We start from the raw sequence: 27,537 nt of genomic DNA, 5'->3' as shown, positions 1-27,537 counted from the left end.
AGGTACTTTGCTAGTGGAAATGCAACTTATCCGCACCTTTTTCTTTCTTTGCAACTGTGAGTGAACATTCCCCCCAAAAAATGTCAAACACAAAGCTGAGACAGAGAAGTCGTGTTTTTTTTTTTGGTTTTTTTTGATCATTTGTTTGTGTTTATTTTCAGAGTCCTGGTCAACAATAGTGACATCCTCAGAGAGTGTTGCCGTGGCCTCGATGTGCAAATCACATCTGTTGTCAAGTTATTGAAATTCTGTTTTCTAAAATTTAATAAAAGGTAGATTTATACAATTTACATTTGCGTATAATTTTTTTATATATATATACTATATATATATATAAAATGTGTGATACATTTTATTTGAAAGGCACTGTTCGAAAAATACTAATCAATGTGCAAACAAGAGTACAAGACACAACAACACAGATACAGGCCCACGTGTGGCCATTGTCAAGCATTTCCCCTTTGGAAAAACAAACAAAAAAACAATCATTACCTCTCCCAACATTGTTTGGCTTATTTTTGTGTACCTTTTTTCTCTATGAGCCAAATATCATGATAGCAAATGTGTACACAGTACTGCAAATACACACCCCTGTGTCACATACTCCTGGTTGAGTGTGTTCCTCGCTAACTTGTTCCTAACGTCCTCTTGTTTGTAAAGCACATGGCTGATCTTTTCAAGATCTTTGTCATTGCACTGATAAACAGAGCCAAGATTTGGCAAAAGAAAATAAAAATAAACCGCAAGAGCAAGACTAAAGTCAAACCTACATTCAGTTACGTCAATACAGTCTTTTTTTTCTCTTTTCTTGCGACTTTAAGAAAATCACATGGTCAAACATTTATTTCTGTGTGGATAATCTACTGCTTCATGTCACACATCGTAGCGCTGCTGCGTCAACGACCCAGAACAGTTCTGTGTCAAGGTTTCTCCAAGTGAAGCATTGTATTGTAAGTCGCTTTGGATAAAAGTGTCCGCGAAATGACATGTAATTTAATGAAAACCGAGAGCACTGCACTGGAGAGCTGCACTCAGATCACTTCACCACCGCTATCTAAGAGAGATAACGACGTTTAACAAGACAAAGCACATAAAGGGTCGTCTACTTTCATATTGCATGTGTCAGCTGCGTGTGGAAACATCTTTAAGTGCTCAGAATATGACGTGTCTGATTCCTAATACTGTAGCCTTGACTCTCTGTAAACAGACAGAAACTCTGTCGTTATCCTCACAAACATGCAACCTAATGTTTTTGAGAATCTGTGTCAAACGTTCAAAAGGATTGTCTTATTTCAGTTTACTTTACCCTTTGCTTGAGGAAATAATAGAAGTGGGAGTGACATACACAGATCACAACGACGTTTACAACATGTATTCGTGAACTGGACACTTGGTGTGGACTGTATTTCCCATGGCGCCCCATCGTTCTGCTTTCATTCAGGACGACACAGTGTGGGTGTGTGGAAGCAGTCAGTGGGGGTTGTCAACAGTAAAAAAAAAAGATAAGTGCATCTGCTCTCTTTCATGACCTGGTTCAGTAATTAAAAAAAAACAAAAAAAAACGACTCCAGGTGATTGTCTTCCGTAAACTGACCCAGAGGTCAGTGTGCGACAAGGAATATAGAAGGGTCAGTTCAGCCAAAACAAACTCTACTACTCATTTGGCATCAAGCCATGCATGGAGATAATCTCTCCTCTGAGGTTTTGTGATATCTTTACTTCTATATTGGAGTTTAGGGAAATAATAATCTACTAAACTGTGGATTCTTTTTCATTGAATCAGTTGCTTGGGCAAAAAAGTGGTAAAAGCTCAAAAATCTTCTCACTCAAACTGATTATCTCTCAAGTTTATGAGTCACTGAGTTGTCCGATCTACTTTTTAGTCAGTTATCAATGACAGTTTGACGGTCACCTTCACTAGTTAGCTGCAGGCAACTGTACTTGTTTGAGTTACGTCTGAAGACGTTTCAACCAATCCAAGAGGCTGGAGGGGAAAATCCGTTTCAGAGAATCACACAAGTTAACAGATGCGGGTTGTTCACCTCGCTGAGCCAGTTCCAGATCGTTATTCTCACTTGAGTCGATGGAAGTCAACTTACTGTAAATTAGATGACATACAGTGATGGTTATGGGTGTAATGTTCTACTTTACTAAACAGAGGAAGTATAATTCATCTCAAAACCTCATCAGATGCATGGCTCGATGTGTTTTGATTCATTTTGGGTGGAGTTGCCCTTTATATTTTCAGATCATGGAAGCATGCATGGTGCTACCATACATTTAAAGATCCAGCCGAGACTTTGTACGTTCAAACTGGAATGACAAATAGACCGTGTGATTATGTTTTTCTTGTGCATATATGCACACAAGCCTCATACACTCGTACACTGTGATTTTCACAAACACAGACAAAGAAAACAACAAAACAATTGTCTCCTTTCGTCTCTACGAATTTGCCAAGTGCACAACCTAGCTGACGACAGCCGGCTTGAGGAGGAGCGCCCTCGGGGGAACGACCACCCAGGACACAGGATCATTACGCCTGGGCACCACCGCTGCCGACAGGTTCAACACCTCGCCCTCCACACCTTCTTCCTCCTCGTCTTCGCCCTCCGTTTCCATCCCCACCATCCGCCTCAGACCTCCCAGAGCTCCCAACCCTAACACCGAAGCAGCGGATAGTCCAAAGTGTAACAGAGGGGAGTCTGAGAGGCCGAGTGGCCCCATGCTGCTGCCTCCTCCAGCAGAGAAGAGCGGGGCCCCATGGTGGCCCAGGGCTCTGGCATGGCAGAAAGCAGAGAGAGGCAAAGACGCTCCAAGACCCCCAAGAAGAGCTGCAGCGGCACTGGGGATGATGATGTGGGCTCCGCCTGCAGAGGGCAGTTCTGCAGCCTTCTGTTGCCCGGGCAGGCCCAGCCCGGACCCCAGTCTGCCCGGGGCACTTTGCTCCTGGGCAACAAAGTGTCCATGGGCCTTGATGTGCTTGCGTAGCGAGCTGGGATCAGTGTAGCGCTTCAAGCAGCCGGCCATCTTGCAGTAATACGGCTTGTCAACATAGTGGGTGCGCGTGTGTTTGAAGCGGTCACTTGAGTTGGAGTAACGTTTGCTGCAGCCTTCATAAGGGCAGATGTAGGGTTTCTCTCCTAAAGAGGAGAAAAAAGAAAAACCTTGACAACAGTCTACACAGAAACAAAGCCAGGCAAAGCCGCTCTGAAACGGTTTTACTGGAAATACTAAATGGCTAGTTCATGTGAGGTAATGACACATGGTCAATGCTGCACCTGAAGTTTGTGTTGCACAGCACAAAGGACGTGTTCATCCAATGCTGACTCCATTGGTAAGCTCAAATGTATTCTTTTGTGTCTTTGGAATGTGAAATCCGTTGTTCAGATTTACCTGTGACACAAACTTACCAAACCAAAACATGGAGCTATGTAATGCTCAAGCACGTCTTGAATAAACCCGGTGTAATAGACCTTTTTACACGGCAGAGATTTTGCCAGTAACATTAATTAGAGTTCCACTCCAGGTCTGACGCAGAGGCACGCAAAATGACCTCACCTGTGTGTGAGCGAGTGTGAATCTTCAGGTTCTCCAGGCGCGAGAAGCTCTTGTTGCAGGTGGGACAATGATGCGGCTTCTCATTCGTGTGCGTGCGGATGTGAATCAGCATTTTATATCTACAAGACACAACACAGTCGAGTCAGCTCGTCAGTTTCATTCATGGAACAAAGCACGACAACAAAAAGTCAACAAACAAACTGTCTTCCACAAATAAGATGACATGTTGGTGAGCTAATGACATATCTTTGGTTATAAGGCTGAGACAAGGCCCAAGGCATAAAGGAACTAAGTATCCACCAGGGGGCCCCCTAGAGCATTTCATTATCTTATATTTTCATTTACACACTTTCCATAGTTTTCAAACAAACTGTATTAACATATTTTGTCCTGAAATATTTTTTTTTATTACTTCTACTTTATTAAGTCTTTGTTTATTTTATTTAATACTGTCTTTTGTGCACTTATACTTGCTTGTGAATTATTGAGGTTTACATTCATCGTAGCATTATTTTGTATTTTTACTTTAACAAGGCTGAAACAATGACTAGATTATCAATCGATTGCTAAATTAACTATCAACTTGTTTTATAATCGATTCATCGGTTTGAATCATTCGTTTTCTCATTTTTCAGCTTGTTAAATGAGAAAATTTTCTGGTTTCTTTGCGTCATATAACAATTTCTAAATGGACCGATCACTCGATTCATCGAGGAAATAATCAACAGATTGAGAAAATAATTGTTAGTTGAAGCTGTTAGCAACATAATATAATATGATTATTTATTGTAGTTTATTTTTTGCAGCCCCTTTAATTGTTGTTGCACTTTTGCACATTGCAAACTTGGTGACTTTTTGAAAACCATTCTTTTGAGATTTCTACTTTTTAAGATTAAGGTCAATGTCAGTGTTCAATGCCAATGACGTTGGGATGATGAAAGCAACACAACTATAACTAATAATAACAATAATATGTGTATATATATATATATGTATAATATTATATATTGATTTCATTAATAAGACATGAAATGTTCATTTGTGGATGGCTGAATATACAAAATGCATCTTGTTCATTCATTCAGTCATTTATCACTTTATCCTTCACATGAGGGTCACAGGGGCCACTGGAGCCAATGCCAAGGGACCATGCATCTCATTATATCAGTTAAAATATTTAAATAATGCATCCCTGTGATTAGTTGGACAGGCTGAGGGGACGCATCAGGGCTCGGGTTCAAGAGAGAAAACCAAATGTAGTCTAATGAGCAGAATAAACACTTAAAACAAACAAAAAACACTAGTTAAGTTGTTGGTTAGTTGTGTGAACAAACATACCTGGCATTAAAGCCCCGCCCGTTTCGAGCACAGCCCTCCCACTGGCAGCAGTACCCAGAATCCTTTTCAGGTTTGACGTGAAAGTCGTTGATGTGATCCACTAAGTCCTGCAGCGAGTCGAACAGCAGGTGGCACTGCAGGATCGGAGAGGAGGGAGAGGTCACCCAGTATGTCACAACAATACTGTATTCTGATATTTAATATCGTTGTAAATTAGTTCTCCTCTGTGACTATAAACACATGAACTTTTGGCCTTTTTTGCTTCACTAATGCCATTCATTTGAAGTATTTTAACCTTTGGTAATGGCTAAAAACGTCAGTGTTTCAATTTTCTGACACTGTCAACTCCACTATTCAGATAATTAATTGTGTATAATTAATTTGTGGTAGTGGTATCAAATATATTTGATTAGGCTTGGTAACATTTGTTAAAGTGCGATATAAATAAAGCTTATCATTATTATTATTATCATTATTATTGATATGATGTAAAATGTGTTGTGCGAAGACGATTGACAGACATTCGTCCGTTGGTTTGTTTGTGTTTTTGTTTGAATGTCTCTGTTCACCTTCATCCATCGGCAGGCCAGCTGACCGTCAAGTGAGGGCTCCGGCGACACTTGCTTCTCCCGGCTGTGACTGATGAACATGGAGGAAGGAAAGCTGTAGGCCCTCGGCGGACTCGCCATCGGCAAATAAAAGGGAAAACCCTGCGGTGACGCGCCGCCCTCCACGCCAAGATGGCGAGCGGCTTCCTGAAAGGCGACGAGGAATGAGGAAAAGGTGTCGTTAGTTAGTAAGTGCCGGAGACTGCTCAAAATAAACGTCCTCACTTTTGGGGGAAATCACCACAGCTAAAATCAATTCTTCGCACTAATGCAATAGATTCCAATTACTTAATGGTCTTAAATTTGTCAACTGATTGATGATGGTGAGGTTGGTAAAAACAACACAAACCAAACATCTTTAATGAATTTAACTAAGAAAAACGCAAAAAAGTAAAAGATGAACTGCAAAAAAAACAACGTTAAGCAGAAACAAGACTGAAAATGAACCAACACAGACACTAGAGAGGCAGAGACAATCAAACACAGGTGAGACAAGCAAGACACAGGTGCAACACATTAGGGCGCTACAGGCCTTTACATGTGTGCTTTTACTTCTGTCTGGTTTGCAGTTCGTTGTTTCCTGTTTTATTTTAAAGTTGCTTCCTTGTGTGTACCAGTTTTGCTCAGACAAGATTAATGGATGAATAAAAAGCACCTGGCTGATCCGGGGTTCGTGACACAATCATGTTAAAAACACGGGGAACTGAGGCTTTGCTTTTTGTTATTGTGATTGTCTCAGTTCACTGGGGCGGGGTTCTCATGGAAAAATCACCGCTTCATGTCGGAACTATGTGATCCGCACAAGGATGACCGGGGCTTGAAGTGGCCCGATGAAGTGTTTTATTTCAAACACATTTCAATATCTTGTACGGATACACTATATGATTATATACAAAAGTACTCTTGCCTTTGCAGCAAGAAGACCTTGAACAAAGGTCTTTCTGCATGGAGTTTGCATGTTCTCCCCGTGCGTGCGTGGGTTTTCTCAGGGTTCTCCAATTTCCTCTCACAGTCCCCGCCCATCGGCCAATGTCAGTTAAGATTGGCACAGCACAACCCCATGACCCTTACGTGGAGGAAGATGGATGGATGGATACAAGTATTTGGATGCCTGCCCATTACATCAACAGAGAGTTGGTTCCCCTTTTGCAGCTACAACAGCTTCCACACTTGTTGGAAGACTTTTACTTCACGATTTTGAATTGTTTCTATGGTCATTTGTGTACATTCATTCTGCAGAGCATTCATGAGGGACGAGAAGACCTGGATCACAATCTCTGTTCCAGTTCATGGGGTTGAAGGTCAGGGCTCTGCGCGGGCCACAAACAATGTTGGACACATAGCATTGTCCAAAATGTCAATACTTAACAGAGGTGTCCAAATACTTTTGTCCACTTTTCTACTCTCGATGACCACTTTACACTACAGTATTGCCATTCACCCATTCACACTTTCATACAGTGCATCTGCATGTGCCGCACATTTACATGAATAACAGTCAAGCACCAGCTTCACAAACATCTTCTAGTATATTTTATTGACTGTCATCATTTTGTGCAGACAGACATACAGATAAGGGCAGTACTGGCACTCCACACACACACACACACTGATGACGACACCACCTCTGGAAAGTACGTGCGTCTCAGGAACTGAAAACCACGGCTGTCTCTTGCCCCCTTTCCCACACGATTTCTTTGTATCTGATTTTGCTTGTAATTTAACCACTGCAAGTATGTACAAAACAACAAGAACCACAACTAAAATGCTGTTCGGGATAATTGTGACCACAGACATTCCTGGAGCACATTCCTGGAATAGCACGCTCCCAGTTTCAAGTCAGAATAACAGGAAGTTTCCCCCCAATAAACTCTGAAACTATCTTCATGTCCAAATGTATGGGATTTTGGTGCATCAGTGACTACAACGCCATGCACAGTTGTCTCTGGTTGCATGTGTAACGTACTGCAAATGGGAAAAATCGAAAGGTGACACTAACACTGCTGCTGATGAATCTCACTAATTTTTCACATTTACAATCAAATCAGTGATTAATATAATGTATGTATTCAATTTCAGTGACACTGAATGAAAAATGCCTTGTTCTCTGTTCAATTTGAGTGTGTAAAGACATGTCTTACAAAAACCCACGGGATAAAAAGAAAATGTGTCTCACAGCCCACTTTTAATGCATAAGAGCTAAAAGATGAATCTGGGCAAGGAGGAAATAGTTTGTGCTTCAACAAAGAGGCTTGTGTGTTTGATGTTTTACCATTTAATCATGGCTACAATTTGATTTGGACAGAGTCACTGGACTGGCTGTGATTGAGTGAAATTAGATTCACTCCCACAATCCCAATTCAATTCAGCGCTGCAGAAGAAGCGAAGCGGAGCGGAGCACATTCAGTCACGATCGCTCCCTGGGCGGATTATTCTGAGAAGTCTGTGGCCATGCCAACACAGAAGATGAACCGATTATACAAAGAGAATCAGAGATACTGAAATTCACATCACATTTAACTTCGGTGAAACCGTCGTCTTTGTTCGTGAAGACAAGAGAATGTCACAGTAACAACAACTGTGGAAATGTGATTTAACTGCTGCTTCTGTTAGGACGTGATGTGCGTTGGAACTCATTTAAGTGCACCAGCACACATTTTTAGGGGTTGTCTTTTTTGTCACTTCCAATATACACTCATATTACATGTATGTAAACAAGAACTAGAAGATTCAGCTGCGAAATTTTGATCGTGCCTGCTTCTTGCTGCCAATTTGGGTGGATTTAACCTTTAAAACTTGAAGTATTTGGACAAAGTAGTATTTTTCAACCTTTACAGAGAGAGACTGACTCTTGCAGCTGGTTGCACAAGCCCCTCCCCCTTCCAAACACCTGTTGATAACTGTCAAAAACCGGTGAAAAACAGAGAAAGCGACATGTTTTAAAGTTGTCCAATTTCAAGAACAATTGATGATATGGATTCAATTTTCTGTTTGTGTGCGTCGGGAGGCTTTCAGGAGCTCCCACATTTAAATTTGTGAAAAACGGGTGTGAATTGACTGAGAAATTGCATTTTTAAAATCACCCCGTCTTCATTTTTTCAAAATTCCAGAGCAGAGTTTTAACATGGGCGTCAGTGGGAGGTTCGACCAGAACACAAGTCGTATGAAAATGAAAACAACACACAGGGTTAGAAAACAACCACAGCAACGTTTTCATCTAAAGCTGTCTGTGTAGTTTGGAAATTCCAGGCAGCAAAAGAGTTTGTTTAGAGATTTGTGTGATTATTTTCATGAACCTAAGCTAGCGGTGCAACACACACTCATTATAAAATCTGAAAACATTCCAAAAACGAGAAAAGTCCCAAGTTCCAACCACGTCTCATTCATGTGAATGTGAAAATTATATGCAGTTTTTGGCGATTTTTGGCGCTATAGCTACTCTAATTAGGCGTAGGTAAATGTTTGTCCTCATGGTAAAACTCTTGAAATGTTGGGTGCACCAGTGCCACCAAAGTCCTGCGACTATACAGGGCTCTAGAGTATAAATATTCAATATATAATATTAATATAAATATTGATTATATATATTGTAATTTATTAAATTACAATATATATAATCACAGAAACAGAGACAGAAGGAACAAAGCCAGCGGAAAGGAAGGAAATAAAAGTGATCCTAAAGGGAACAGACCAAACACATGAGGATAAGACACCTTGACTCATTTTCATGCGAACAGCTGCTCTCGACGCATGCTCTACAGTTCCCACATGGTGAAATCCAGGTCTGCACTTTTTTTTGGGCTAATGAGGAGACCCGGCCTTCTGCTCTGCCAGCTCAGGGGCATATTGCCACCTGGCGTAGCAGAGGCAGACACACTTATTAAATGCATGGCACGGAAACAACCCGATCGAAGCGGCAAGTGCTGCACTCACCCGGGAGAAGATGTGTGGCTGTGGGCTGCGGCTGCTGTGAGGGGACTCCAGGGGTGAGGAGGGAGACGGGGAGGAGCGGGATGAAGGGGACGGGGAGAGGGAGGAGGCATGGCGGGAAGAGGGGGACAGGCTGAGGTCCATGGCTGGAGGAGTGAAGCAGGACCTGGGTCGTTCTTGAGAGGGAGACTGAGAATCTGCATGGGAGATTAAGAACAGTCTCATGAGGTCACGACAAACTTTGTCGACTGCCGCTCTTCCACTCTACAGTTATAGCACAACTCGGCTCTACTGACACCTGGTGCTTTTTTGGGTGCCTGCTCTGGCGAGGTTCCAAGCGAGCTGAGCTGATACTCAAATGTGACGTCACTGGAAGAGTCATGAGCGCGACGTCCGACACAAGAATCAAACCGAACAACGCAGAACCGTAGATCAGTTAAAAAGACTTCAAAACCCTGAAATCATGTGTCGATAGCTAACATTTAGCAGAGGAATTCCGGCGATCGTGTGTCAGACGGAGTCTGTGCTGCGGTCATGCAGGAACAACTGAACGAATTAACTTTTTAATGAACTGATTCTAACGATTCAGTTACACTGAAAACAACTGCGTTGCCCGTCACTAGTTTGTGTGTTTGTGTTGCATATAAAACGACCGCACTAATATGACCCCGCCCATATTGCACTATGAAGTCATGTAAAATTCAGTATTTGCATTCAATTTGTTCATTTTAATTTGTAATTTGCTATTTGTGTTGACGGATAATTGAGCACTTTGTTGTGAAGCTAAACCATTTAGTAAGTAATATAAGAAAAGATATGCAAGTTCAATACTAAAGTGATCCGATAATTAATCTGCACTGAATTTTCGTCTCCCATGTTCACATGAAAACAATCATATGTACAGTGATGGGAATTATTTATCCTTGTCTCCTGTGTTGATCAGAGTCGTGAGTTAAGGTTTGGGTGTGGACCTCAGAGGATTCTCACATTTCAAAGAGGGTTTGGGAATGGCTGTGTTATGCAATGCATGGCCCAAGATAACAATAATATCATGAGACAGCAATTAGGCAATAATCAATCACATGAGATTACATAACAACAAGTGCATTAAAACCTGTTAGCTTCCATTCATGTTAACCCATGGTAAGCGCCACCAAGAGGAATCAAGTAGTAGTTCTAATGATAATAATATATCTGAAATTCGGATATCTATTTGAATGTGCGGGGTAATAACATGTTTGCGTTTAAAATTGACAGCCTAGAAGCGCACAGTGTTTCAGCAGAGGACGCTGTGAACGCAGCATGGCCTTAGGTCTACTTTGAACGCCCTCTTGGACAAGCAAACTGAACTGAGGGAGGGGAAGATCACCTATAAATAGATAGATACCATAAATGATAAATTATTGAACAAATCTGTTGAACCATTCCATTAACTTAGCTGTTAGCTCCACCCAAGTGCTCTCCCATGTGAGGACAAGAACTGAACTTTCTTAGGCATTTAAAATATGACGGTCCATGCAGAAGACACAGTCACAGGGGCCGTGCCGTGGTTGTTTTTGTGCTCACTTTTTGTCACTGTCACACTACTCTTGTTATCGGACACACTGGGACAATGTATGTCTGTTTGAGGAGAGAAAAGAGCGACCATTCATTCATTGGATTCACAATATTAAGTTACTGGGAAAGTGCGAGCGGTTAATCCACTTATTATGCTACTGCATTATCACAGTTATGGCCTGCACTGCGGCATCAGTGAAGTGGAAGCATGTGTTTATACTTACGAGTGAATGCATTCTGGCTCATTCTTACCTGGGGAGGAGGGTGGTGAAGGAAAGGTTGTATAAAGGAGGCGTGGTCGAATGGCGCTGAGAGGGGCACAGATGGAGGAAGGACACGCCCTCTTTCCTAACCTGACTGGACCGTCTGTCCGCCCTGAGGGGAGCTTCAGGTCAAGTGGCTCGTCCAATGACAGCATGGCTGCTGGCGACTGCTGCCCACCTGGGTAAAAAGAACCAGGTTAGTAAGCAACTAAATGCCAAACAAGAGCCTTTTGGTGACAGAAAAATGTATTTTAAAAGGTATTTTCTCAGCTTTTTCTCTGCAAGAAATAACAAAGCTAGTTGCTAAGAGAATACCCCATTCTATAGCATTGTCATTCATGGGCTAACCGATAAGCCGTTTATTTTCTCGATAAATCGGGTAATCATTCGGTCTATAAATAAAATGTCCGAAAATGATCAGTGCATCTCAAACCTAGAAATGACGATGTTCTCAAAAGCCAAAAAAAATCATTCAGTTTTAATGATTTCTTTGTTACATGGAGCAAAGAATCCAGAAAATATTCACATTCAGGAAACTAAAAAATCTGAAAACTTGGTTTAATTCTTTGGAAAAAATAGTTATAGCGTCATTTGTTTCAGCCCTAATTCGAGTCCACCAAAATACACAATGTTCATCAAGGTTATGCAGCTAAATGGCAGGAATTTATGTTACTGTAGGAAAAACGACAAGTGCTAATAATAAAACTGATGACGGCTGAATTCCCTTAAGTTCCAGGGTCCTGGCATTGATCGTACTGGCTCACTGTCATGTCTTACTGGAACCCTCGCATGGATCGCAGCCATCCTTAACATTATTAGTAACATATGTGTTTTTCCCTACTATGAAAAAGCCCAAACTGCGACATATTCTATCATATTCTAACATAGCTCCAATGACTTTCCACAAGGGGCACATTTTCCTTTTGCAATCATGCACACACTCTTAAAAGCCTGATTGAATAATTAAGGCTAAAGTTTTGATGGAAATACACTGAAAGATAAATAGAAATGTCTATTTAGATTCAGCTCCAATATACAAAGACCATTTAGCCAACTTAGAATAATGGGATCGTCGAATGCTGTGCTGTGAATTTCAGTTGCCGCTCTGTTCCTGAGGGAAAAACCTCTGAGAAGCATTATGGTGTGGGCTCGTTATTGTGATCCTCTACATTTCTGTGGTCTGCGCGCACCGCGGGCCTGACCAAGATTTTGCAGTAGTTTTCCACCCATAGCGATAACATACTCAGGGATGAAGCATGAGGCAGAACGCTACTCTGGTCCCTGACTCAACGCCAACGTTCTTGGTAGCCCGAGTGACTCAAGACGCAGATGAAAAGAGAAATCTCACGGCAGGAAGCTGACGGCATAGACGTGCGATGAAACACACAGCAAACCTGCAAAACTGCTGGAAAAGATGACGCTTTTTTGGTACACTTGAGAGCTGCCGAGAAGCACATCTAGATTCTCGAATTTGCATATGACATATGCATTTGTCAGAGCTGCAATTATTAAATGTTGTACTGACAGTTGGCTTGAAACTGTTTGTTTCACAATTCTTTATTATTTCGTTTTAAGAAAATAAGAATTTTTGATCAGAATTTTGTTCTGTATAAACAATGATAATGATAATACAAACAATCTAATTAGTTATTAGTTATTTACATGCGTACAGACATACAGCGTGTTCCAGGCATTTAGAGATCGACCCATTTTCCATTAAAAACACATTCATGTAACAAACCTGTGACTAACTTTACTACCTTTGGTCTCCCAACTGTTCTTAATCCTGACAAAATCATGTGGATTAGTTATGTGGGAAGTTAATGTTTTAGCAAAAGGTTGGAAAATAACAGACCTGGCTGGAACTCACAGGGGACTCTTTGACGTTTGGACAGCGTGTGTTCATGCTAAGCTAAGCTAATTGTCCAGTTATGAATTTCGGACACAAAGCAGACAAAGAAATTTCCCCAAAATGTCAAACTAGTTTCGTTTGACCCTAGAAATAAATCTGTCTTGGGGATGATTTTTCCCACATGAGGTACAAACACGTCCTCAGGTGTTTAGTATTTTATAAAACAATCATGACGTATTTAGACCTCCAAAATGGCGCCAGGTGTGGGCTGCAAGTCGATTTGTGACGACTGCAGAATCTCCACTGGGTCTCGCGCCATGTGGCTGTTTAATGATAGCTGACAGCGAAAGGCATTCTTAATTTACTTTCACTGACTGGATTCAAACCGGCAGCCTTCCAGCTGCATGTACACCTCCTCGACGTCTAAACTTGCTGTCGCCACAAATTCTTCCACAGTCACCGTCAGGATCCCTCGACATAATATGAGGCAGAAGCTAAACCACAATGAAGTCAGTGTTTAGGTCCCTCTACCACGCTGCCAGCTACCTCACCACACTGGTTTCACATTCCACAGCAAACTCATTGACTTCTCTCACACACACACACACACACACACTCTGCTATTTGGAGGTATTGTGAAGGCATGCACATACTGGACCATATGTATCAAGGCACGCAGGCTGGAGTCACACCAGACCTCCCCTCCCCTCTCCTCCCGCCCACCTCCAGCAGCTCCTCCCCCCCCCCTTTTCCCTCGATGACCTGCGTTTGGGCAGCGTGCCCAGACCCTCTTATGGATCCCCCCCCTTGTGCCTAAAACAACACACTGTTCACACACTTTACACACAAACATATGTGCTTCATGCACACGCAGACATGTATAGACTCTCACTCACGGTTCTCTGTTTGTGTGCGTACCGTCAACCGTACTTTTTGAAATAGCTCTTACAATTTGTATTTTTACTTTTACCTAGGTATGTTTTTTGTGAAGTACTATACTTCACTACGTTTTATGAGGGCAGGTGAATTGGCGTTAATTAAGGTCCCTGAGTGAGTGAGAAAGTTAAAGCGTTTGTGACCTTTGACCCATGTTGTCTGATATGTGTTTACATATTTTATAGTGTCAGCACTTCATTAAAAACAATTCAATTCAATCCCTTGTCCTTTTTGCACGACACAAGAAAGAACCCCAACCTTGTTAAAAAAAATAACAGGTAACTTTTACTCTTTTAAACTGTTAAACTTTAAACAAGCTACTTGGCTACTTGGTCATTTTCAGACCAGTACGTTTACTTAAGTAAAAGCTTGTCAAAATAGTGGCACTTTTACTTGAGTAGAATGTGTCAGTGCCTCTGGTCAACCCTTATCTTAACTGTAAGAGCCTTGCTTTTAATTCCACCTAACCTGAACCTCAAAACCAAGTCTTAAAATCCATTCTGTCCTGTGTGGAAGTGAGGATGAGACATAATGTCCTCATAACCCACAAGTGTCCTCACAACACTGGTTTGAAACCAATGGTCCTCACAAAGGGAGCAATACAAAACCCCACACACACATACACTTATAACCTTTCATAACAGAATGCAAATGCATAAGTTATTATAGTTAACGGAAAATAAAAAAGAACTGACAAAAAAATTATAACTAGAGGTGTGTTTTTTTTGTTTATTTTTTTAAAAAAAACCCTGACAACTAAAACTGAATTGTGTGTTTATAAAACTAACTAAAATCATAGCAAAAATGTGAGCTTAGTTTTCATCGACACCTTTTGGGTTCAAATGAAGTTTGTTGATTCTTTCTCTGCCGGCAAATTTGTTGTATTTTCATTCATAATAAAATGTTTTCAGTTTGTCGTTGTTTACAACATGGCACATAAGGCGATTCTTTCGTTGGGTTTTTTTTGACACACGCAAACACTTATTATGACCTTTTTGCATCTTGCAAATACTCCATACTCCTTACCAAAGAACTAAACTAAAACGAAGCATTTACAAAAGGCAAAAAATAATAAATAATATATATATACATATATATATATATATATATATATATATACATATGTATATACATATACATATTTATGTATACACCAACACACATAAACAATATTTCCCTCTCACAGGAAACCTTTGCTTCCACAGCGCCCTGATCTGGCCTCTTTCTCCCATTTTAATTTTTTTTCTCTTTTTACTTCCCTCCCTCTCACTCCTTCCTGTGGTTTTCCTCTCCCAGTCCTCCAGCAGAGCATACCTCTCCCGTTCTCCTCCCCTCTCCTCCGCCTCAAACTCCTCCCCTTCTCTTCTATTTTTCTTATTCATGTCTTGCCATATTCTGTCACAGGAGACATGTTGAAATGAGGCATTCCTGACTGCTGCAGGGTATGGTGCGTCTTTATGGGGTGTATGCACTGTGAGACACATTTATTTCCCTTTTATCCTCATTCCAGAATCTCATGTTTCCCAAACGTAGCATTTTTTTTTTGGGTCTTTGTGTGCAAGAAAAGTAAGTTCTAAAGAAAGGGAGGAGTGGAACAAGACAGTCCATCACTCCTTGTTTTTAAGGGGTTACAGTCCTTTGATCTTTCCATCGTCCTTATAAGGTATTATGCAATACTACTGCAAGAGCAACGGGGGCAGGAGAAGATGGTGTTTCTGTGGCAAGAGTAGAGAAGCGTGTACTGTATAAGTGCGAGGGGGGTAATGTGTATTCATGGGGAAATGTCTGGAATTGGCTGAAAGTGGACACCTCCTCAAGCAGCAGTGAGGAAATCAGAGAGCGGCGAGAGAGGAAAACAAAAGGGATTCTGAGGACACGGACGCAGGATTCGATTCTTCATGGGATTCTTCTTACGCCAGCGGAGAAGTGACGAGATAGTCCTTGCACGGAAAGGACGAGGGAAAACAAATTAGAGTTCCTCTTCTCTTATTGTCAAAACCAAATCACAGAATGTGACCGAGGCGTTCATCCAGAACACAAACGACCATATCGTGTTTCACACTCGAGTCCCAGAGACAAAACCACCGCCACTGCACTTAGGTGGTTTCTGTCACCACGGCAGGCGAAAAAAAAAAAAGGAAATTTATGGACAGTGTTCACAACTTCTGAACGTGTTGAACCACAGTTTTATATGATGTCAGCTGTGATTCACAGCGTGCTCTTTATGGCAACGTGAGTTTTTTTTTTTTCTTTCTTCCTCCCCCTCGGGGCATGAAAAATGGCATCATGTGAGAAGACGGAGAGTGCGGAGGAGGTGAAAACAGGGAGGGAAACCATGGGAGTCAGACGTGGTCTCTCACCCTCCCTGCTCACATTATATGTCTCAATATTCTCCTCTTTCTCGCTCTTCCTCTTGTGTCTTCGGCGAACGCAAAGTGATGCAACTCTGCAGAGCGAGGCTGCAATCGCCACAGCAGAGCCTGCAGTGTCTCTAGCACTGACACTGGCGTCTTAACCACTTAGGAGGGGAGTGGTGGCAGCTGTCAAGGGAGGAGGAGTGGGCGAGTAATCTCTCAGAACAGGGATTATTTCACTCTTTACGTGAAAAAAAAAAAAAGACGGGTTCTTTCCAGACTCTGTACATCATTAAACTCATTTGAAATCCCCCTGAGACTCAGACCAACCAAGTCAGTTAAACATGTCTGACTACTTTTAAGGGTTTTCTTCAAAACTGGAATGAATGTGTTGTTAACGTTTAAGATGCAACATGTATGGATGTTTCTGTGGCTAAAACAAAAGAAGTTGAAAAACTTAGGATGTGGCGCCCACACAGAGGCAACATAAGGCCCTGGGGCCACATGTGGCCCGTGATCCAGTTTTGTCCGGCCCGCGACGTCCTCACAACGTTTTTTCAGATTTAATGATTTCTTTGCCAAAATGGAGCAATGCAACCATAACAATCAGAAAGCTTGTTATAATTATTACAAAAAAACAACAACTCTAAATGTGATGAATCGACTATCGAAATAGTGGACGATTCGTTTTGCAATCGAATAACGACGGCTCCGTCGAATAATTGTTGCAGCCATAATTGGACCTTGGATAATTTAACGTGTCGTCATTCACTCAGTTTTATTCAAAGATCCACAATGCTTTAGTTTCATACAAACAAACATTAACTCTGCTAGTTTTGGAAACACAGATCTTTGGAAACTCCTCGACTGGTTCTTACCGTCCAAAACACAAATCGTCGGCCATGAACGTAAACCTCTGCTCTCACTTATTATTTTCAGTGTCTCCTGACACAAATCCTTGGTCTTACTCATCTCCCAGTTTTGTTTCCCCACGCTACAAACGGTTTTAGTTTTGTTCGTATGGAAGCAGATTATTACGTCCGATACTGAGCAGAAAAAGCTCGTCTGGAGGCAGATGATTGTTTTAATTTGAAATCGCTGTTGCAGATGCAGTGTGATGATGAGGAAGATGAGATATAATGTCCAAAATAGAGCACAGAGAAATCTTTCATACGAGTATCTCCTGAGCTGAACTGTCAAGCCAAGTGCCTGCAAGAGGAGGACGGCTCCAAAAATAGTTTTTCCCCTCCATTTACAGTAAAATGAATAGGGAAGTGTCCTAACTCTGGAAATACTAGCAATAGACAGTTAAAAAAAGTCATACATCTCACCACCTCCAAAACACTGGAAGGCGTTATCTACAACAAATGCACTTTCTCTGCCACGTTTCTGTTACTCACTCGCTAATTTCTGCATTACCCAGTAATTTAGAACGTACCCTAACTTTTAAATGGTCGTTTGCTACTTCCAGCTCGGGTGAAGGTTTCCACTTTACTCTAAAAGTGAAATGTAAAGATTGGAAAAGGTTATTTCGGTTGAAATATTGTTCATTTTTGTACATCGTATATCATACGGTCGTGGAAAAGCACCGAGTTGACTTTTTTTTTTTCTTTAAGTCAACTGCAAAAACTGTTCTATTTCTTCTCCAGAGTTTCAGAGTGGAACGAGTTCAGACACAACTCTCTGGGCTGTCGAGTGCCATGTTGGAAAATGTTGGGAAACTGAGCTGCAGCACATGAGGCCAGTTTGACAGAAATTGGCGAATAGCACCGCTTTGTAAAAAAAAAAGAAAATACCGGTTACTGCCGTAATTAACTGAGTAAACGGAGATGAAAATGACCTTTAAGAGTGTTGGAAGCGGACAACGATGATAATGGAGGGAAGTCGAGAGAGAGAGATTGAGCGAGGACAGAAGACAAATATTTGGAATCAGATGGGGGGACGTACAAATGGAAACAAGATCAGCCGTGACTGTAATAAAGGATAAACCCACCTCATACTACTTTATTCCTCCATAGCTCCAAGCTGAACTGAACCATGTATAGTCATAGTATATCAACTTAATAGAAAAACCAGTTTGAAGCACGTTTACTGGGCGCCCCGTTTCTCTCTCTCTCTCTGGTTGAAATGATGGTTGTTCCCTTCAGGAGAAGCATGAGGTTTTAATCTGGTTTTAATCATAAATCAAACCAAGCAAACTTTTTTTTCCCCTTTATTGGGAGGGACGAAAAGCATTAACATATTTTAAAGCTGAATCAGTATTTTTATATTAACCCTGAATCAAACGGCTGTGTATGTGCAGTGTGTGAGCGAGAATGTCACAAACTCTGCAGGTCCACGACACTCTGTTAAAGATAGGGTGCGTAATTGAATCAACTCTGATTTGTTGAGATCTTCTCCATGTTTCCTGATGGCTGTAGCCTTTGTCATACTGTAATTACCACTGCCTGTCTGTGTTTGCACCACTGAAGCAGAGACTGTAGCACAAAAAAAAAAGGTTGCATTTTTTTAGATAAACATCTCTTATTTAATTGTGTGTACCATTGCTTTGCAACTTGAGGCAACTCTGGATTATTCAGTTAATCTGTTGTTTATTTTCTGACTTGACGAATCAGTTGTTGTCCAACAAATCAGAAAATGGTTGATCGGTGTTGCCCCGAACCTCCTCAAATGTGTCTTTTCTTGTCCGCGAGCCAAAGATATTCAGTTTACTGCGGCAAGGAGACAGAAAAACAAACCCAGCAACAATAAAATCACATTGCTTATATTATTTCTTTTTTCTTAAAAAAGATCCAAATGAACAATTTTCCACAGCCATATTTGCTCTGTTGGCTCAAGTGTTGCTTCCACTCTCCCTGCGTCTCACACACACACACACACAAGCACAGTGGGCCATTTGTCATCGTCAGACTGAAGTACTCCCGCCCACGTCGGTGACCCATTAAACCATTAAAACATAAATGAAGTTTTTACTATCCTCAGCAGATTTCATCATAAGAGTCGGCAGACCTTGTCTTCACACCAGCCCTGCCCTGCCGGCACACACTGTGCGCTTTCACGCCCACAGGAAACAAATGCTAACACTGATCCATGTTCCGTGGACGGGTTTTTGTTTTTACCGACACGTTTGCCACGTAAACTTTCATGAGAAATACCAAGCTGCACTGTTTCTGCTGCCTCCGAGCAGCCAATAAGACAAACACTTGTGTCTCTCTGCAGCCAGTACAATATGATTAGTAATGGGATGGTTTAAGATTGTGATGGTAGGATTACCCTCAGCAGAAATATCATCCCATAAAAAGCCAATCAGGGGATGGGGTCATGTCCTTAATTCAGTGGCTTCCAATGCACAGTTAAGTCTTTTCCATATTCATTTTTCTTAGCTGGAGAATAAAATCTGTCTCCCCAACAGTCCAATAAACCCAGTGTGTTTGTTGCTGTTCTCTGGTGAGAACTGCGGCGCATGCACTGAGCCCCCAGGCCAGTTTTAAGTCCGACTCTGGTCCAGTTGAACGTACACACGCAGTAATAACTCAACTCCAAATCTCCATTATCTGGGTGTCTGAGTCCAACTTTGGGAAATTCAATTTAGTCCCATTTCCAGTCATGTTTACACATGCAGTATGTCAAAAGTCTGGTTTTAGTCAGACTAACATGTAAACATACTAAATGATTACTGCCCTGCACTTCTGGCGAGTCATTAAAAACAGATTGTACCTATAAGGCCCAGAATGACACCAAGTTTTTTTGTGGTTTCCATACTGTTACCGTTGCAATCCACGGTATATGATTTTCCATGTATTGGGGGATAAGCCTTATATATTATGAAGACCCTTTAAGTTTCCAGAAATGTATATATATGTGTATATATATATATATATATACATATATATATATATAAATGTACACAAACACACAGTATGTATGTACTACCTAAAAAATAAATAGTAAAATAAAATATCGAGCTTTCAATGCTATGATTTGTGGCCGACATTACGCTGGTATTTTGACTGTATTTACTTGTGTTTTAACGCCAGTTTAAATGTAAAAAAAAAGGTTGTTTTGGGACGGAATCGTGACGGCCAAAATACATTGGTGTGTGCGGGCCGGAAAATCTGGGACTTTCCCCTCACGAACGGGCAGAACAAAGACCCTCCGATGTCAATCACTGCAACCGCCTCGCCAGTGGTAACCATCCCCTGCAGCGTTGCACTTTCCATTCGATTCCAAGAAGTAATCATGGCCATTAACCATATTTGGAAGGCCGTGCCGCCTGGACTGCCGCTTGCTGAAGTTTATCAACAACTTCAGAAGCTCCACCGTAACTCTGTGCGTCACCGCCGACTAAATTGCATTATTTTTATCACGGTAAAAGAAACAAACTGCTGTGCGCCGCTCTTTCAAACATGGCACATCCTTTGTGACGGTTACACGCTGCCAAGATACAAAGAATATATGGTGTAAAAAGTACAATGTTGTGAAAAAAATACCAATTTTCACCAAGCTCCGCACCAACACCCACCGATTGGTTGCTGCACTCCCTATAGATTAAGACTAGTTTCCTACTGAGCGAGAGATAAGGCGACTCCAATCCGATCACGTACCCCGGTATATAAGGGAGAACAGTATTTCTGATTTTCCCTCCAACGACCACAGTTTGAGAAGAGATCCAGAGATGTTCCTGCTGTGTTCTCACATATAGGCTCAGGAAATCTGGCGGTAAAGGTTCTGTGTTTTACTTCTGCTCTACTGTGAATCATTGTTGTTTTTTAAGCACTTTAACTGTGACAGATTTTGGTTTTGTGGTCATGTGCATTTCACCGTCTCATTTTACCACCACAACCTTCTTTCGCCTAATATTTCTTTCCTCCTCATCCCTTCTCCTCTCTTACAACCCCCCCCCCTCCACCATTTGGCAGTGGGGCAAAGTCAACACAGAAACCTCCTCTCTGCTTTCCCTCCCTGTAATTCCTCACCATCAGCGGAGCAACAGATCCCACCCCTCGCCAGTCCTTTCATCCCGCCGCCAGTCTCTGAGAGACAAAAGCGAAAGACTTAGTGTTACGGTTAAAGTTGAGTGCAGTTATGGTTACAGCACGGAGATGGAGAAGAGGAAGGAGCACTCGGAAGGGAAGGGAAGGGAAGGGAAGGGCAGAGAAAGGAAGGAGAGAGACAGAAAGACTGTTGACAGAGGCAGCCAAGATCAGTGCATGAAATCAAACTTCTTTCTTTCTTTCTTTCTTTCTTTGCAGCCCTCTTTCATTCCCTCAGCTCTGTCATCCAGACCTAAAACACACAAACACATGCGCTTCACATTCCTACGTGCAGAGCAGATTCACCCAATTTGTTTCCACTCTGTGTGTGTGTGTGTGTGTGTGTCGTGTGTGTGTGCGCACGCGCGTGTGTGCCAAGTCAGTAAATAATAACCAATCCCAGCTGTACTGTAGGCCGTTCCTCTCGTTCTCCGTGTGGGGAAACAAAGAGGGAGAGAGAGGGGAAAAAGGCTCCATCAAATTACAGAGTAATGAGCTGGAAAAAAGTCAGTGGAGACTCGAGCAGGAAGAATCAGTGACATTTTAATGATAAGTGGCATCGTGACTCCTAAGGTCCTGGTAGTCGGTGACCTCTGTGTGGGAACACAACTGGAACAACAATAATAACAATTATAATAATTATAAAAACTTTTTTTCAATTTTTACCCTGGTAAATAATCTGCAGTTTCCTTTCAAAATTATTGCAGACAATATAAGTTTGCTTCCTCACACACTATACCGACACCATAGCTTTGAGTATTTTTTTTATTTAGCTTAAGAAACGTCGATGTTTTTGACTTTTTGCCGATACATGTGGTGAAATGAACATCCTATTTTTTGTACATCTGTTGCAGCAGATGTGGATATAAAATATCTCTATTGTGCACAATAAATAAGCAAAAAAAAACAACAATAGTTGTAGGGGGCGCAGGCATAGCAGTCAAGGAGGTAGCAGCTTTTTTCAACCTACTGTTACCAATATCGTGTCGATAGTATTGCTATCTGATCCAATGATTTTGATGTTCTATCAAGAACTTTTCCTGTCAATTCCACAAATAATCATCTGGAGAATCCACGCGGGATGTCTGGGGTTGTTCTGCCTCCTGTATGTTCCACCAAGACACCGCCACCTCCTCGCCTGGATGTTCTGAACATCATCATCATCATCATGTGAACAACAACAACCTCTGGAAAATGCCTGGATCCAATTTTCCCCAGAAATTATTGGGAGCTCATGCCTGGAAATGTCTTTGGTTGACCCAATGATAGGCCAGCAATCTGTCCAAGGTGTGCCGCCTCTCACCCTGTGTCAGCTGGAGTGGGCTGCAGCTTCCACCACAACCCTCAAAGGATAAGTGGGTGGGTGGGTGGATGGCTGGATGGATGGGTACCAATATTTTTCCCGACTATAGGCCCACGCCACCTCTGCAAACCATTGAAAGGCTGTTTTCATCGGATTCCTTCACAACAATGGAGTGAACCTATGTTGAGTTTAATATTTTACAATTATCAAATGATTATTTGATGGGAAACACGTGATGAAGGGATCTATGGAGCAAGAGAGGGCAGCAAGTGGTTCAACACCTCAAAGCAGCGAAGAAGAAAAGAGATTCTGAAGTAAGTGGACAGTAAGTTCATTGTTGTCCACAACTGTGGACCAGCGGAGGAAGTCCATTTCTGATCCAATGTCCATCTGACATACATTTGATCCCTCCTTACAATCGTTCGCCTCACATTTGCCATTTTTTCCTTCAACCATTTTCCTCTTTCTTTCTTTTTTCAGGCCCTTTTTTGGCTTTTACCTCCGTCCTTAAACCCAAGACTTAAAAGAAATAGAAGCAAAAAGAGAGAGCGAAAGAGAGAGAGAGAGAGGCAGCAAGGGGAGAGAAGAATAAGAAAGAGGGAGAGAGGGTGAAGTGGGGAGTGATGGAGGGGGTGCTGGGGTGGGGATTGCGGAATTCGGTCTGTGTTTGGTTTGGAAGTGAAGGCCCCGGCGCTGGGCTCTCGGGAGGATAACGGAAAAGAGAGGGAGAAGAAAGGGAGGTTTATGAATGTGAGACCCTCACAGGTGGTCGGCACATACTGTTGCTGTGTGTTTGAATGTGTGTCTTCACCGTGGCATGTTGACAATGTTAACGATATCTGCTCTCACGGCATGTGTGTACATTTGTCTGTTTGTTTGCAGATGTTGGCACAGATGCTCGTAGCATGTAAGAATCGAGAGCAGGAAGATGGCGAGAGAGAGAGAGAGAGAGAGGAGGTGAATAAGACATTCCTAAGAGGGAGGAGGAGGAGGAGGAGGGGGAGATGTAGGGAGCCAGTGGTTAGTTAGCGGTTACAAACTAAGAGGAGAAAAATGAATGTCTGGTCCAGGGCTGGGCCCAAAAACGATACCACAACCCGACCAACGAGCCAGAGGAGGAGGAGGAATAAAGGAGAAGAGAGGGTTGAAATGAATTATGCTGAAGAGAGGACAGGGGACACCACCTCCTCCTCCTCCTCCTCCTCATTCTGCTCCTCCACCACCACCCACCCTCCTCCCATTTGAAGTCGGCTAACTCCTGCCTGTGCCGCAGGGGAGAAATGGGGGAGTGGAAGCTTTTACAGCCGGACTGAACCCGCTGAACCCGTTTTCTTCAACTAGCAGGGGAAAGTAAGGAGACAACAGAGGGTCACGGCCACCAGGGGCTTTCAGGTTGGGAGAATGAGATGGCTGCAGGTACGAGGAGGAAGGTGGGGAGGAGAGGATGGGTGGAAGGAAAAGGAGGAAGGTCATCACAGGACTCAGAAACAACTTTGTTTGGGTCTCTTTCTCCACTTCTTGTTTTCTTGTCTGCGTTCACTTTCTCTCGTTGACACCTTGACTTGTTCATCTCCCATCATCTCCACCTTCTTTCCTGACTCCACCCATTTTTCTCCCCGAATTCCTTGCTTTCCTTTCATATTTCCATTGTATACAATACGTCTTTCTGACATTTTTCCTCTTTATTATTGGTTAATCCCACATCGTTTCCTTGTCTCCTTGTTTTATTTGGCCCTAACATCATCAGTTCAACTCTTTCTTTTTATTCTTTTTCCCACTGTACTTTCTCCTAACCATAGTTTTTTATGTCTTTCACCTACTTTTTTCTTCCCTTGACACGTTTCTTTTTCCCATTTTTTTTCTTTTCTCGTGTTATTTATTTGCTTTGCTTTTCTTGTGTCACTATCTTTTTCTCTCTTTTCCACGAATTCCTTCATAGGTGATCGTCTTCTTCCTTCAAGTACATTTTTAACAGACGAATGACAAACTAACCGCTACACCACCGGGCGCCTCTCTCAAATCCAGCTTCATTTCCATACCTCATTTCCCATCTTCCTTTATAATATTTCTTTTACCACATTTCATCGCTTCACATTATTTACTTTCCTACATCCTTATTGGCCCTCTGCTTGTACCATTATTTGCTCGCTTCCTTCCTCCCCCCCTTCTTATGTACACTCACAGCGCTCGCACACATGCACACACGCTGTCACACATATGTCGTGCATCACTCCCACCCTGCAACAGACAGTGTGGGTGGAAAGGGGCTCGAAAGCAGACACACCCAACAACAACAGGAAAGGAGTTTGCTTGGCCCTGGGCCATCTTTAAAAAACCCATCCTACAGCATCTGTCCAACCTTTAGTGAACAGCATGATGCAACGAGCTTGCAACCTGAACATGGTTGCGTCACGTAAGAAAAACAACTCACAAACTCTTCATCCTCACCACCATGATGTGATGCATCATAGAAAAATCTGTAAGGAGTCTCATTGGTCTGGCTCCATGGTGTTTCAGTGAAGCCACGGAGGAGGTGGAAGGGTTGTTTTCTGTGACTGGTGTCAAGTGGGTCGACTTATGGGGAGTTGGATGGCCCAGACCACTTTGTGAGACTTTTTGTGGACAGACTATAAAAGCAATAGTTGCAAGTAGAAACTTATGCAACAAGAGTAACAGAGGGCCCAGCATATAACCCTGAGGTACGCCATATATGCCATATATCAAGGTAGCACTATGATTTTCATTGTGGTTTAAGTGGTTGATTGCTTTCTCAAATTGTTGATCTTTGGATATATTACATTTCCAGTTTACTCATATAGTCGTAACAAACATCTGAGAAGCTGGAACCACCAATATATTGAATACGGTGACAGATGAACTTCCTTCCAATCAGCAGGTCAGTTCAGTGAGTTGTTACGCTGAATAATATAATAAATTAGGGCTGCAACCATTAATCAATTGAACAGTTAATCATCAAATACTTTGATAATTGATATATCTGGGTTTTATTTATTTCCTTGTTTTTAATAATGAAAACAAGTTTTTTGATTTCTGGTTTCTTTTTCCTGTCTTAAATAGAAAGATATTAAAAACAAGACATTTGAGAACATCATCATTTCCCCCCAGGTTTGGGTAAAACACAGATCAACACCTGTCAACATTGTCTTACATTAACTTTTACAGACCAAACGACAAATGGATTAACCCGAGAAAACAACCGACAGGTGAAACGATGATGAAAAGAATCATTAGTTATACAGCAGCCCTATAACAACACAGTGCAGGGACAATATCAACCAGATGGTATCTGTTATTTCACACTGTTGTTTAAACAGAATTCCATGCATAGTATGTATTATTTAAGCCTATGTGTTGAAAAGTTCTAGTGTTTTGTGATGTTATTGCAGTTGAAATAAATAGAGGATGTTTATTTTTGTCATTCTCACTGTAGGCCTACCTTTAGAACAGCCTGCGGACAGTCAACAGCCTCCTCTGCTCCCTGTGAGTCTGACTGAAGATGCTTTCGAGCCTTGAAAAATACACACAAACTGAGGACAGTTTTGCCACCTCGAAGAATCAGGCGCGTCTGTCCGGCGTTTCCCGAAGCATCTTCGATCAACTTATCGGGTTTACAGTATCTGGGTTTTTCAAAATAAAAGAAATCGGTATTTCGAAAGCGGATCCTCCCACGGGGGCTCGATCGTTCCAAGAAAAGGGGGGTAAGAAAAAAAAAAAAAGCCTGTTGATTTGATGCGAGAGGTGAACGAAAACCTTGTCCCGAAGTTTCTCTCGAAATCAGACTTGCGCGGTTTTAAAGAATATGGGGTGGAGGGGGACAAACTGTAAAGAGCTTCTCCTGGAGGCGCATCGCTCGGTTGCGACGCTGGTCAACTGAAGCTCCAGCTGCGGAGAGGAGGGAAGAGGAGAGGGAGGAGGAGGAGTGGAGAGAGAGAGAGAGAGAGAGAGAGAGAGAGACAGCCTCCCTCCAGCTGTTGACTCTCACGACAGTCTGCAGTGTGTGTGTGTGTGTGTGTGTGCTTGTATCTTCTGGCACAAACACTGACCTCGTCAGTCGCCATGGAGTCCAAAACCCAAGTTAGGATTAAGATTGGCCCTAAATCTCTTTTAATAAAAAAATGTCCCATTTATTATATTATAGTTGTGTTTTTACACCAAACACATTTGCACTCTCATATTCAGAGTGAAACATCAGATGTTGCATAATTTCTGCTGCAAACTCGTAAACCAATTTATTGGGTTTGGTTTTGAAAACTTGGAACAAATGTACAAAATAAAACGAAATAACTAACTATATGTAAAGATTCCTTCATTTCTTTAACGTTTAAAATTTGTTGTTTTTTTTGCCCCCACGCGCGATTGGGGTCCCCCTGGTGGTTAAGGTTAGGCTGTGCAAATGAATGCAAGTCAATGCAGTGTTTTGACAAGAACAGTTCTGTGTGTGCTTTAAGACCTGGTTTTAGGGCTAGGGTTAGGATTGAGCTAAACTGAGGTTAGTTGTTTTTTTTATTCAATGATAAGATGATATAGTCCTAATTCCAGTTACTCTTCCAATAATCCATGTTGATCAGCTTCTCTTACCTTGATTGGGCCTCTTATTTTGAAGGTGGAACTCGTTCAACAATGCCTGAATAACTTGTCCCCACAGGGATACTGAAGTCAAGTGTTTTAGTCCAGACTGAATGTTGCTCAGGCACAATCAGTAAAGCAGCAGCTGCAGAGAATTAAGCTGTGAATTATGTTCTTGTATTGGTGTTTGATTCTCTGGCCCCCTCTTGTGGTTG

At 42.0% G+C, this 27,537-nt stretch overlaps 1 protein-coding gene across 1 annotated transcript; it reads right to left on the bottom strand.

The window, feature by feature from the left end:
- Window positions 1–114: 114 nt before the first annotated feature.
- On the bottom strand, window positions 115–26,444 carry LOC122771429 (zinc finger protein GLIS2-like). Its single transcript, XM_044028998.1, has 7 exons — window positions 26,193–26,444; window positions 11,247–11,435; window positions 9,441–9,634; window positions 5,469–5,654; window positions 4,900–5,033; window positions 3,562–3,680; window positions 115–3,143 (listed from the first exon to the last, which is right to left on the bottom strand). The coding sequence occupies exons 2-7, from the start codon at window positions 11,410–11,412 to the stop codon at window positions 2,470–2,472; spliced, it is 1,473 nt and encodes a 490-aa protein (XP_043884933.1). The 5' UTR covers window positions 11,413–11,435; window positions 26,193–26,444; the 3' UTR covers window positions 115–2,469.
- Between the last annotated feature and the right edge of the window lie 1,093 nt (window positions 26,445–27,537).

The sequence above is a fragment of the Solea senegalensis genome, linkage group LG6 (genome assembly GCF_019176455.1).
Source record: "Solea senegalensis isolate Sse05_10M linkage group LG6, IFAPA_SoseM_1, whole genome shotgun sequence".
Taxonomy (NCBI): Eukaryota; Metazoa; Chordata; class Actinopteri; order Pleuronectiformes; family Soleidae; genus Solea; species Solea senegalensis.
Note: the sequence above shows the minus strand (reverse complement) of the source record. Positions and strands in the feature narration are given on the sequence as shown.